The sequence below is a fragment of the Hemiscyllium ocellatum genome, chromosome 20, assembly GCF_020745735.1.
Source record: "Hemiscyllium ocellatum isolate sHemOce1 chromosome 20, sHemOce1.pat.X.cur, whole genome shotgun sequence".
Classification (NCBI taxonomy): Eukaryota; Metazoa; Chordata; class Chondrichthyes; order Orectolobiformes; family Hemiscylliidae; genus Hemiscyllium; species Hemiscyllium ocellatum.
The window spans coordinates 52,241,798-52,254,421 of NC_083420.1; the positions used below are offsets into that span (position 1 = coordinate 52,241,798).

Below are 12,624 nucleotides of genomic sequence, written 5' to 3' on the forward strand. Positions count from 1 at the left end.
CAATTTTGGCTTCAAGTTATAATAGCAGAAAGAGCACCATGATATTACTAGATCAGGCTGCCTTTCTGCCTGCATTTTTAAGGTTTTTGGAGTGAGAAAAAAGTGGGTAAATGCCTGTTCAATTATAGGCAAAACTATTGTGGCACAGGTCAGGAATATAAAAGAATAATCTCTACTTTCCTGAACATATCTAACGCTTTACAACACTCAAGCTTGACCCCATCCAAGACAAAGTTGCTCACTTGATTGGTACACGATCCAACACGTTAGATATTCTCTCCTTCCGCCAGATGCACAGAGGAAGTAGAATGTACCAACTGTAAGATACACTACAGCAACTCACTGAGGTTGCTTCAGCAACACCTTCCAAACCCATGACCTGTATCAACTGAAAGGACAAGGGCATTCGATGCAAAGGAATACCAAACCTGCAAGTTCTTTTCCAAGCTGCACACTACTGACTGGAAATTATATGATGCTTCATTATTGTTGGGCCAAATTCCTGCATCTTGCTTCCTAAGAATGCTATCGGTGTACCAAATCCAAATGGACTGCAGCAGTTCAAGAAGGCAGCAAAAGCAATTGGGGATGGTAATAAAGGTTCGTCTAGCCAGTGAGACCCAGATTCCAAGAACAAATAAGAAAGTTGGCTCCTTCAGCATCTGGCTTCTGTGAAGCTGGGCTGGGTTATTTACTAAAAGCCCCACTGAGTCTGGTTTGGACCCAAATACAGTAAGCTCAGCTGCTTACATGCAATATCAAAAATGCTTACTTTAGCTGGTAGTAATACAGTGTTACTGTCACTATCCATCAATTTTGGGAATTGGTCTTTATGTAGCCTGAACATATTGCTCGAACACTCAAGAGACTTTCCTTAATCAGATCTTTTTGTTGTCCCCACAATGGCACCAGAATGAGAAGATCTGAGAGTAACCACATATTCACTTAGCTGAATTTCAATTTAAAATTTCCAAATGCACAACTGTAAGTTATTCTGTGAATCATTTGATCAACATCAGATGAAGCATAGAGATCAAGCATTATCAAATGTCTGAAGGTGCTTTGACTTTATTGAGTTCAATCAATAATATAATGTGAACAAATTACATGTTGCAAAAGGAAAGCCAGATTGGCATTACTCAAAATTTATATAAATTTCAATTGATATATAATTGTTTTGAAAATAAAACAGGCAATAGTTGATGAAAAACAAAAGACCTGAACCAGTAAAGAAGTTTAAAATAGTTCTGCATAATAAACATTTCTAACTATCTGCATAGATTGAAAGTAACAGACCAAAATACAAGAAATCCTATGAAAAACAACATTAATATCTTTAACATTAAACACGGAGTTGAATATTGGGAAGAATACCCACATAATAAAATGTGCAAAGAAATATAGACCTATGGATTGTTCCCAAATGAAACCAATGTAGCCTTCACATTTTTACCATAGTTTTTGTTTTTTCCTCAAAGATTATGTTGGCAGTAGAAAATGTATGTTTTCCAAAATTACACAAATCATCTTTTTAAATAATGGTCAGTTAGAACTGTTCAGGAATTATATTTCTGCAGAAAAAGCACACTGTTACTTTGAGATTAACATATATCAGAAATTTACAACTTTTACAGCTTTTTCAGTAAAAGGAAATCATTGTTAATCTTGAAATGGAACAGTAGTTTTAACACTTGGATGAACATTTTAATTTATTGGCCACAGGTGACATATTTGATGCTGAGATTGACAATTAATAATTCAACACCTGTGTTCATAGGTGAGGTTTGTCCCGAACAAAACTGATGTACTGTTAACTCTGTTTACTTTTGATACTTTGATAATTGGCAGAAAAACCAGGGCGAGCTCAGGACAGATCATTTGATGCACAGTGGTTCCACCATCTGGAATGCACTACCTGACAATGGAAAGGAAGCTAATTTAAGAAGAACTTTGAAAACAAAATAAAAATAGGTAGATAGAGGGAAAGACAAGGGGACTAGAACTAATTAGATATAGTCCTGTTTTGTATGATTCTCGTCATTACATTCCATTTAGAGGTGTCACCTCTAAATATAGACTTCAGGCAGTGGGAGGCTAGGCTACTGTAATTGTACCCATACAAAAAGATATAATTGTTCCCATTTTACAGTCTTCACATTCTGTCCTTAGATTTAGCCTATGTAAATGTTTACACTGTAACTACACCCTCTGAAAGGTGGTAGCTTTGCAGTTAGGGTTTAGGATGTAATAACAATGTGGTAAATTCACGTAGGCTATTTTCATCATAAATATAAGCAGACATATAGCTGAAAAGCTGCATGAAGTATTTGCAGTCATGGGAGTTTTAATTTTTAGAGAAAGGGGTGGAAGAATCTGTGTTTCCAGAATAATTTCATAATTTGACTTGTGAACATACATTTTAAAATGCAGCACTGGAATTAAAATTATAATGATCAAATAATCTAATATTTCTTAAAAATAGTCTTTACATTCCACATTGAAAACAGTGTTTGTTTGATTATCATTGTTAACAAAGGCTTAATGACAATGTATGTTTAAAATTTTTAAATAAGTTGGGGTTTATTGTTATGGTTTAGAAATAAAAGCATCTGATGCTAGAGATCTGAAATAAAAACAAAGTGCTGAAGAAGAGTCGTTGGACTCAAAATGTTAACTGTATTTCTCTCTCTACAGATGCTGAATTTCTTTAACATTTTCTGTTTTTATTATAAAGATATCTGGCACACAATGGAAATTTCATAGAAAGCACAAATTCAATGGGGTTGGATGCAAACCATGTTCTATTCAGAGACAAGCTATAACCTGGAGAGTTATATTCAGGGATGTAGGTGGAAACCTCTGAAACTCCGCAAAAATCTAATTTCTACTGGCAGTTGTACACGTATTTAATGCCTTCGATATCAAATGTCCAAGTTAACTTTAGAGTTACATGTATATTATAATATTAAAACATAGTGAAGACCATTTCAAAGCAATGCAAAAATGTTAACTTGCTATAAGACATGGCAGTATTGAGAAAAAACGACTGTCAAGTAATAAAGTCTCCATATTACTAAGACATGTTTTTCAGTGACAAAACACTAGATCAGAGAAAAATAAGTTTTTAAACTGCACAAAAAGGCACCATCTGGTGAAAGTAAAGAACTGACAGATTTTACTTGGAAATGTTTACCTACCTAGTATCAGAAATCACTGACCGTTTTGTCAGTTAAAAAATAAACTGTCAAATTCCAAAGTTCTTTAAGGTGACAAGTAGCTATTTAAGTAGATATTGTGACATCAGCAAATAAGTGAACTGACATAAAACAAAGAACTGCAGATGCTGGAAATCTGAGACTAAAACAAAAATTGCTGGTGAAACTCAGCGGGTGTGGCAGCATCTGTGAGGAGAAAACAGAGTTAATGTTTCGGGTCTGGTGACTCTTCGCTGAACTCAAAACATTAACTCTGCTTTCTCATAACAGTTTGCTACCCAACCTGAGTTTTGCCAGGAATTTCTGTTTAAATTAACTGACATCCTGAAAACTTAATTGCACACTGTTTGGATGTTTGAATCTAGGTGTTACATATAACGGGTATGCCCAAAATATTGTGCTATGGATGACACACAAGAGTGAAACACTATTTGATGTTTCTCTTGTTTTTTTTACATTTTTTTCTTACAAACAATGCCTTTATTACTTACAGTGAACACAGAAGAGGAGGATATATTGGTAAGGTTTAACTAGAAGATTTGCAAATGTTCTAAAGTCCATGAAAATAATTTCAAGGCTGTAATATTTAAGAAAGATAACATTTTGAAGAAAGTCAGTCTACTGGAAGGAAACTGTTGAGGGGCAAAATGTGAATTTAGAAAAGATGACAGCAAGTTTCAATGTCTGTAGGTAAAGTATTTTCCACCTTGGTCACACATTGTTTTCTTGTTATATGTTAACTTACAGTAAATTTAACAAGTTTTTTTTACAGAAACATTTTTTGTTTGATATTCTTATGTTTAATAAGTCTCAACATCAAAATAATTGAAAGAAATTATCTAAAGACTAATTAGTCCAAATAAACTGACAACTGAAAACATTATGCACAATGTTTTCCTTGGAGGTAGATTATTTGAACTCCAAGGGAATCGTCAATATAATTAGCAGCTGTTTCAGAAAATTGCTAACGTGGACAAAGTCTGACTGGCCTCTTCAGGATCAGCTACTTTGCAGGAAAGCAGGCTTGTTCTCACACCATTTCTTGCACTGCTTGATGCAAGTAACTGTATGTGACAACAACAAAAAAAGCATTTTTATAGAGAGATTTTAAAGAAGTGCCAGTAAAAATTTAATTGATTAGTAAAGTAACAAGTTAGAGTGTTTAAAGTAACCTATTCTCAACAAAGTAATGAGAACCTTCAAGCTTTACAACTTTTCTTACAAGATCTAATAAAATAGGAAAAATATAGAAGTTAAAGAATTGATTTATTTTGCATAATATACATACAAAACATGTTAATATAGATTCTAGGAGTCTGAGAAAAAAACCCAGAAAATGCTGGAAATACTCAGCAGACTTTGAGCATCAGAATTTCCCTCCAGCATCTTGGTTGTACTGTGACATATTCAAAGCTGGGTGATTCATTTAACCCATACAATGGCTTGGAATGAACTAGTTGTATGAAACCTATCGCTATGGTCACTTTCGCAGCCACATCAATGCTATCTCTTGGGAGAAGGGATTGCAACAACAAGGCCACAAATTGTTCAAAATGCTTTCAGAATTCCTTTCACTATAATTTCTTCAGCAATGAAAATTTGCTTGTGATGTTAAGTGACCTCTGACATTGCTTCACCAATTATGTTGTCATCTTGATTTTTCATCCAATTAGTGGGTAAAATTATCATCTTCTACTTACATTTCTAAAATTTTAAACTGAATTGGGATATATGGAAGATGTTTGTGAGGCCTAATGCCCTTGATCCCCTGCAACGCTAGACACCCATGTCCAAAAGAGAGTGAGTAAGAAAACCAATGTCTCCCATGTAACTCTTACTTATGAATTCAAGTAGCTGTTGTATACACCAGGACTTATATTCAAGAACATGACTCAGCAGACATGATAAAATAACTGAAGGATCCATCAGCTTCAACTGGTGTGTCACTCCTTCTAAAGCAAATGAAAACTGTAAACGACAGAAGAGACAGATGATCCGAACACATTAGTAAGGCATTGGCTTAGAAGGCAGAGATCAGTAAGTTGTGTGACACACCAAAATGTGCAGCCTCTATACTTAGCAAGGCAATATGGCCAGTCAACTGTGAAGAGTCTGGAACCTTGCAGAGGAAATAACACGATATTAGTCATGAGAAGTCTCAGACGAAATAAAAAGATACCCTAGTTTGACCCTTCTGCAACCAATTCTGTTGTAAACAGTAACAAGGACAGAGAAACCCTGCCCAATGAAATAACAAAAACAATGTTGAAGTTGACCTAAGCTTGCAAGAAAGGTCATTCGTTGAAATTAGGAACATGGAATGCAAGAACTTTATATCAGGCAAGAAAGCATGAAAACTGCATATAGGTTACATTGCATCGACCTATTGGGACCTTGCAGAAGCAAGATAGCTAGAAAGTTATTAAATGGAAAAAAAAGTAATGTTTTACTTCTAGGGGGGTGAGAAAGTACAAAAGCACAAACAATTCTAGTAAACCTAAGATCCAAGAGATCAGTTCAAGGTTACTGGCCAATCTCAGCTGGAGTATTCATGATTTAGATGAAAGAAAGTTTTAATCTGGTTGTCATGTTTACACTTCAAAATATGATCACTGAGTAGGAAACAGAGGCATTTTATGGTGACATCTTCAAGTTTTATGACCAAGATAAATGAACTGGTGTGATAAATGCTAAAATCAGTGAAGAAACTTCAGGAATGCATGTCAGTCAATATGGTCTTGGTTCAAGAAATGAAGAAAGATTAATACAATTTTGTTATCTCAGATCTTCCTAACTGCTTTCTTAACATGCATTCATTTTACGTCTACTTGAATGCTCACGCATTTCTGGTTTTCCTTACCTTTTTGCGCTTTGTCCCCTCAGCCAGAACTTAAAAGTTCACAGTACTTGTATTTTAGTTTGCAGTTTAGCACAGACACAAAGCCAGGTTATTTATCATGGTTTTCAGCAGTCATCAATCAAAGGGTGAACATGTTGCTGCATGGCTCTGTGATATATCAATCTCACACCTACACCATGTGCCAGCAGCATATTCAGCAAACAGTGCACATGCTTCAACGGAATGGTCACAACTCAAAGTCTAAGGACAGCCCTCAATCAGGCTAATGGAGAAAGCCTTCGGTCTGAGGGTTCCAGCACTGTAAATCAAGAGTAGCATTTGCTATCATTCAATGTAGTCAGGCTCAGTAGGTCCATTTCACTGAAATTCAAGGAGTAGGTCATGATCAGTCCTACAGGTCCAATGCGATTAATCCAGGAAGTTGCAAGAAGTTGGCCGGGGTTGCACAGAACTCCAGCTTTGACAAAGGGTCAGTTAGATTCGAAACGTCAGCTCTTTTCTCTCCTTACAGCTCTTTTGGTTTCAGATTCCAGCATCCACAGTAATTTGCTTTTAACAGTTGGGGCTGTTTGTCCAAGTCAGGCTTCAGTGGAAGGACAGTGCAGCACTTTGGCTGACTTGACTGAGCTGGAGCTCAGTGGGTAATGTTGGGAGAAGAAGTTATAACTCAAAGAGGTATGTGGGAATGTAAGGATATTCAATACTGTTGGGCTTGACAGGAGTGCCAGGAAGAGAGGAATATGGCAGTTCGGGAGGAGCACTTGATTACCAGGCTGAGCCTGCAACTTGCTACGTCAAGCACAACTTCAGGTGAATCATAAAAACACGATGGAAATAGAAAATGGGTATGACTACACCTGGAGTGGATGGAGTTTGTATCTTTTTTCTGTCTGACCATGCAGGCTCTAATTGTGAGCAATGTGAGGCTATTTAAGAGGCAACCACTTTAATTAGGCACGTTCATAGTATAGGTCAAAGTCACTTGTAATCAGAGTCCTCTGCATGTACAATGCATGCAATGTTCAATTGTGTGGGATATAAATCCTGGTCACAAGCAATCTTGACATATCATTTGGTCATTGCAGATGAAGATAGTCATCTCTACAAAATAGATGTAATCAAAGGTGGCCTTAAAAAAATTGCACCTACAAGCTACAATTCACAAAACCAATCCAACATCTCATAAGAAGTCTTGCTAAAACTATACAAGGCACCAGTTACATAACAACTAGAGTACTGTGAACAGTGTTTATTCCCTTATTTAAGGAAAGGTACTGGTATTGGAGGCAACACAAAGAATGTTCATTAGGTTGATCCCAGTTAAGGAGGGATTTTCTTATAAGGAAAGGTTGCGTAGGTTGAGCTAGGACTCATTAGAGGTGACCTGACTGAAACATATACAATTCTTAGGGGAGTTAACAGGGTAGATACTGAGAAGTTGTCTTCCCTTGTAGAAGAGTCTAGAATAGTGAGCATAATCTCAGTAAGGCGTTGTTCATTAATGGCAGGGATGAGGAGGAATTTCATCAGTGGATAATAAATTTGTGGAATTCTTTATCTGTGGAATGTAGAGGCTCTTTCATTAAGTATACTAAAGCAGAGATTGTTTTAAAATCAATCAGAGAATCAAGGTTATGGAGCAAAGATAGGAAATGGAGATGAGGGATTATCAGTTAACTATGATTTCATTAAATGTCAGGACAGATGCGATGGTCCAAATTGCCTATCTGTACAGTAGTCTAGGCTGCACAAAGGCACAGTACAGATTTTCTCTCACCTTGAACTTTAACCAATCTCTTACATGCAATGCTGCCTTTCCTGAATGGTGTGGAGGGTGGACAAGGAATCACTAATATCACCATAGCATCTAAAATCACCTACTATATTTGTGTGACATGGTTCTTATTATATTTATTGGAATAAAGTCCCTATATTAAAGGTCCATGTGGAGGTGTTTCATAGACCTCCTCATTGGATTGCATGTCCCACTATATGGAAGACCATGCTAAACCATCTTTTTTGAGTGATATGAATTCTGACTGCTGACATTACCAAAGACTTGTTATGTTTCTGATGTTATCCACACAGATTCATTGGATCCCACCATAGTAGGGGTTATTGTCAATATTGCTACAGTGCAATGAAGGTGCAGAGAAACTGAAGAACTAAATGTGCCAGCAGCAGACTCCAGTGGCTGCATGTCAAAGACTATTTACACATTGCATTGAGAATACCAAATCATACTGCAGATGACTTCATGAACAGAAAAATATTCCATTCCACAAATTAGAAATCTTCTGTGCTCATCAGAAGTCTGTGTCAGGTAATCTAGGAGCTTCCTTGATGCCTATATCCTTGAGAAATCCCATATTACTGCTTTGTTTCCAGGTTCAAAGATGATTACTCAGAGACCAGGACTATCCTCTAAATCCATGGCTGATGACTCCGTCACTGAGACTGATACAATGAAGCCTATTTTTCAACTAGTGCCTTCGTGGAGCAGGTGATAGATTTGCTAACGATAAGGCTTGATTTTCGGGGGAGCCTTACAGTAGAATTACAGTGTAAGTACAGAGTTTGAATAATCATTGTATGCTGTGCTCTGCAAAATGGCAGCTAGCAAAGAGGGGTGTGATAGACAGTGAAGACTGGGAAAATGGCTACAACCTTGTGAGCAGGAAGAACATCATCTTCGAATGTGAGTGTGGTATAGTGTCAGGTGAAACAAGCCAGACAGTTCAAATAGATTTCAGCTGGGTGTAGTTATCACTCTTTTATTGTAAATTTGATTTTGCTTGAAAAGAAAGTGGTCCCTCTTTGTTCTGAGAGGCAAATGCAGCTTTTGTTTGATTTTGTTCACTTTTGCTGTTGCTGAAAACAAGTGTAGAGTTTCAAACCATTTTAAGGCTTTCCAGTACAGTATGTGATGGTCCCCCACTGAACAATGAGCTATTAGGCTACACCGGGCATTGGGATAGAACAGCATGCCCTGAGACAGCGTTTTAAAATTGCATTGAGCCCAAAATGTGTAGCTTATTATTGAAAGCAGGACCTTTATGAATGTGCACTTTTAATTACAATGAAGTCAGCTGTGCCCACTACACACTGTGAGAAGTGTTTATTTTTTGCTTCTATCCTATAGGCATGGTGAAGGGGAATTCCTGGATGGCAATACTTGACCTGGTGCACTGGACCTTAGAAGTGGTACTGGCACTGGGATTCCAGGTTGTTCTAGGCAGTGATGGTACTTCTGTCTGTGGTGAGATGGAAGACAGGATGAGCATGGTGCCATAAAGTTATTGTGAGTAGGTAATGAAGTGAGTGTTGGAGAATGATAAGAGATAACTTGTTAGAGTTGACTGAGAGCAATCCTTCATAACACTCCCTGAAATTGAAACTTAGCTTATTTTTGGTAAAATTCAGTCCAATGCTTTAGAAAGAATGGACTAAATTTTCCCAGCCACTGAATAATGTGGGTACCTAAGCCCTCCTTCTGCAGATAATCTCTCCAACATTGTCTTGTACAGGGCAGAGGTGGAACTTGTCAATAAGTTGCAGTAAAAAGTTGCATGTTTGTGTGTGTGTGCGCGCATGCGCACTTTTGAGACTCACCCACAAAGGCAGCAGCAGTCTTGCTGTTGGTGTCCAGTCCGGCTGCCCCGAAGGGGGAGTGGGGTGGACAGGAGAGCTCACTGCGGCGGATGGGCAGACGGGAGTGCAGTGGCTGGGTCGGCCAAGGGATCACATGCTGTGTGCTGCTGCCTAGTCTCCTGATAGGGGAGCAGACTTAGCAAGTGCTCACTGTGTCAATCCCATTGAACTGCTGAGGGAGATTTCAGTAATGCTGCAGATCCCTTACACTCTAGTGTGTGTCTGCTCAGAAATAAACTCTGAGACAGAGAGAGGGAGCAAGGTAGGCACAGTAAGGAAAAGGGAAACTTCAGAAAGCTCCGAGCTGCAAAGGAGAGGCATTGAATCAATTAACTGAATAATCAATTATCCGAATGAAATAGTGCCTGCCATCTTGTTTGGATAATCGAGGTTCCTCTGTAAAGTGAGTGGATGTCAAAGGGGCATGGTAGATAGTTAATGAAGTGAGTTATGTCCTTTGGGTTGCGTAAAGCCACACTACCATACATCAGGAGCATTTCCGAACTGACAGCCAGACTACTGCGACCTCTAGGACTCATAACAGCACACAAACCAACAGCCACTCTCAGACAACAACTCGCCAGAACGAAGGACCCGATACCCAGCATGAGCAAAACCAATGTAGTGTACAAAATCCCATGCAAGGACTGCACAAAACACTATATAGGACAAACAGGAAGACAGCTAACGATCCGCATCCATGAACACCAACTAGCCACGAAACGACACGACCAGCTATCCTTAGTAGCCACACACGCAGATGACAGGCAACATGAATTTGACTAGGACAACACTATTATTATAGGGCAAGCCAAACAGAGAACAGCCATGGAATTTCTGGAGGCATGACACTCATCCACAGATTCTATCAACAAACACATCGACCTGGACCCAATATACCGGCCACTGCAGCGGACAGCTGGAACTGACAACCGAAAGCGGCAGAGACAAACCACTATAAATGCCGGAGGAAACATCACAGAAGCGCTTCACAGGAGGCTCCCAAGCACGGAGGATGTTACCTAGACAGGGGACGAAATGTTTGCAACACAAATTCCCAGCTCGGCGAACAGAACCACAACAATTTGCTAGAACTGCTTGGGAGGATTTAAACTAGTAAGGTGGCGGGGGGTGGGACCCAGGGAGATAGTGAGGAAAGAGATCGATCTGAGACGGGTACAGTTGAGAACAGAAGTGAGTCAGTCAGGACAGGCAGGGACAAGATAGGACTAATAAATTGAACTGCATTTATTTCAATGCAAGGGGCCTAACAGGGAAAGCAGATGAACTCAGGGGGCATGGTTAGGAACATGGGACTGGGATATCATAGCAATTATGGAAACATGGCTCACGGATGGGCAGGACTGGCAGCTTAAAGTTCCAGGATACAAATGCTACAGGAAGGATAGAAAGGGAGGCAAGAGAGGAGGAGGAGTGGCATTTTTGACAAGGGATAGCATTACAGCTGTGCTGAGGGAGGATATTCCTGGAAATACATCCAGGGAGGTTATTTGGGTGGAACTGAGAAATAAGAAAGGGATGATCACCTTATTAGGATTGTATAATAGACCCCCCCCCCCCCCCCCACCACCCCAATAGTCAGAGGGAAATTGAGAAACAAACTTGTAAGGAGATCTCAGCTATCTATAAGAATAATAGGGTAGTTATGGTAGGTGATTTTAGTTTTCCACACATTGACTGACTGCCATAGTGTTAAAGGTTTACGTGGAGAGGAATTTCTTAAGTGTGTACAAGACAATTTTCTGATTCAATATGTGGATGTACCTACTAGAGAAGGTGTAAGACGTGACCTACACTTGGGAAACAAGGCAGGGCAGGTGACTGAGATGTCAGTGGGTGAGCACTTTGGGACCAGCGACCATAATTCTATTCATTTTAAAATAGTGACGGCAAAGGATAGACCAGATCTAAAAGTTGAAGTTCTAAATTGGAGAAAGGCCAATTTTGACGGTATTAGGCAAGAACTTTCAAAAGTTGATTGGAGTCAGATGTTCGCAGGTAAAGGGATGGCTGGAAAATGGGAAGCCTTCAGAAATGAGATAACGAGAATCCAGAGAAAGTATATTTCTGTCAGGGTGAAAGGGAAGGCTGGGAAGTATAGGGAATGCTGGATGACTAAAGAAATTGAGGGTTTGGTTCAGAGAAAGAAGGAAGCATATGTCAGGTATAGACAGGATAGATCGAGTGAATCCTTAGAAAAGTATAAAGGAAGTAGGAGTATACTTAAGAGGGAAATCAGGAGGGCAAAACGGGGACATGAGATAGCATTGGCAAATAGAATTAAGGAGAATCCAAAGGGTTTTTACAAATATATTAAGGACCAAAGGGTAACTATGGAGAGAATAGGGCCCCTCAAAGATCAGCAAGGCGGCCTTTGTGTGGAGCCACAGAAAATGGGGGAGATACTAAATGAATATTTTGCATCAGTATTTACTGTGGAAAAGGAAAGGGAAGATACAGACTGTAGGGAAATAGATGGTGACATCTTGCAAAATGTCCAGATTACAGAGGAGGAAGTGCTGCATGCCTTGAAATGGTTAAAGATGGATAAATCCTCAGGATCTGATCAGGTGTACCCGAGAGCTCTGTGGGAAGCTAGAGAAGTGATTGCTGGGCCTCTTACTGAGATAGTTGTACCATCGATAGTCACAGGTGAGGTACCAAAAGACCGGAAGTTAGTAAACGTGGTGCCTCTGTTTTACAAGGGCGGTAAAGACAAACCAGGGATCTATCGACCAGTGAGCCTGACCTCGGTGGTGGGCAAGTTGTTGGAGGGAATCCTGAGGGACAGGATGTACATGTATTTGGAAAGACAAGGACTGATTAGGGATAGTTAACATGGCTTTGTGCGTGGGAAACCATGTCTCACAAACTTGA

At 39.2% G+C, this 12,624-nt stretch overlaps 1 protein-coding gene across 1 annotated transcript in view; it reads right to left on the bottom strand.

Moving 5' to 3' along the window:
• Positions 1–4,168: 4,168 nt before the first annotated feature.
• Positions 4,169–12,624, bottom strand: part of meiob (meiosis specific with OB-fold) — a 65,408-nt gene continuing 56,952 nt past the window's right edge. The window contains exon 14 of the mRNA XM_060840394.1: positions 4,169–4,279. Within this exon, the coding sequence (XP_060696377.1) occupies positions 4,169–4,279 (111 nt within the window). The remainder of the gene's footprint in view (positions 4,280–12,624) is intronic.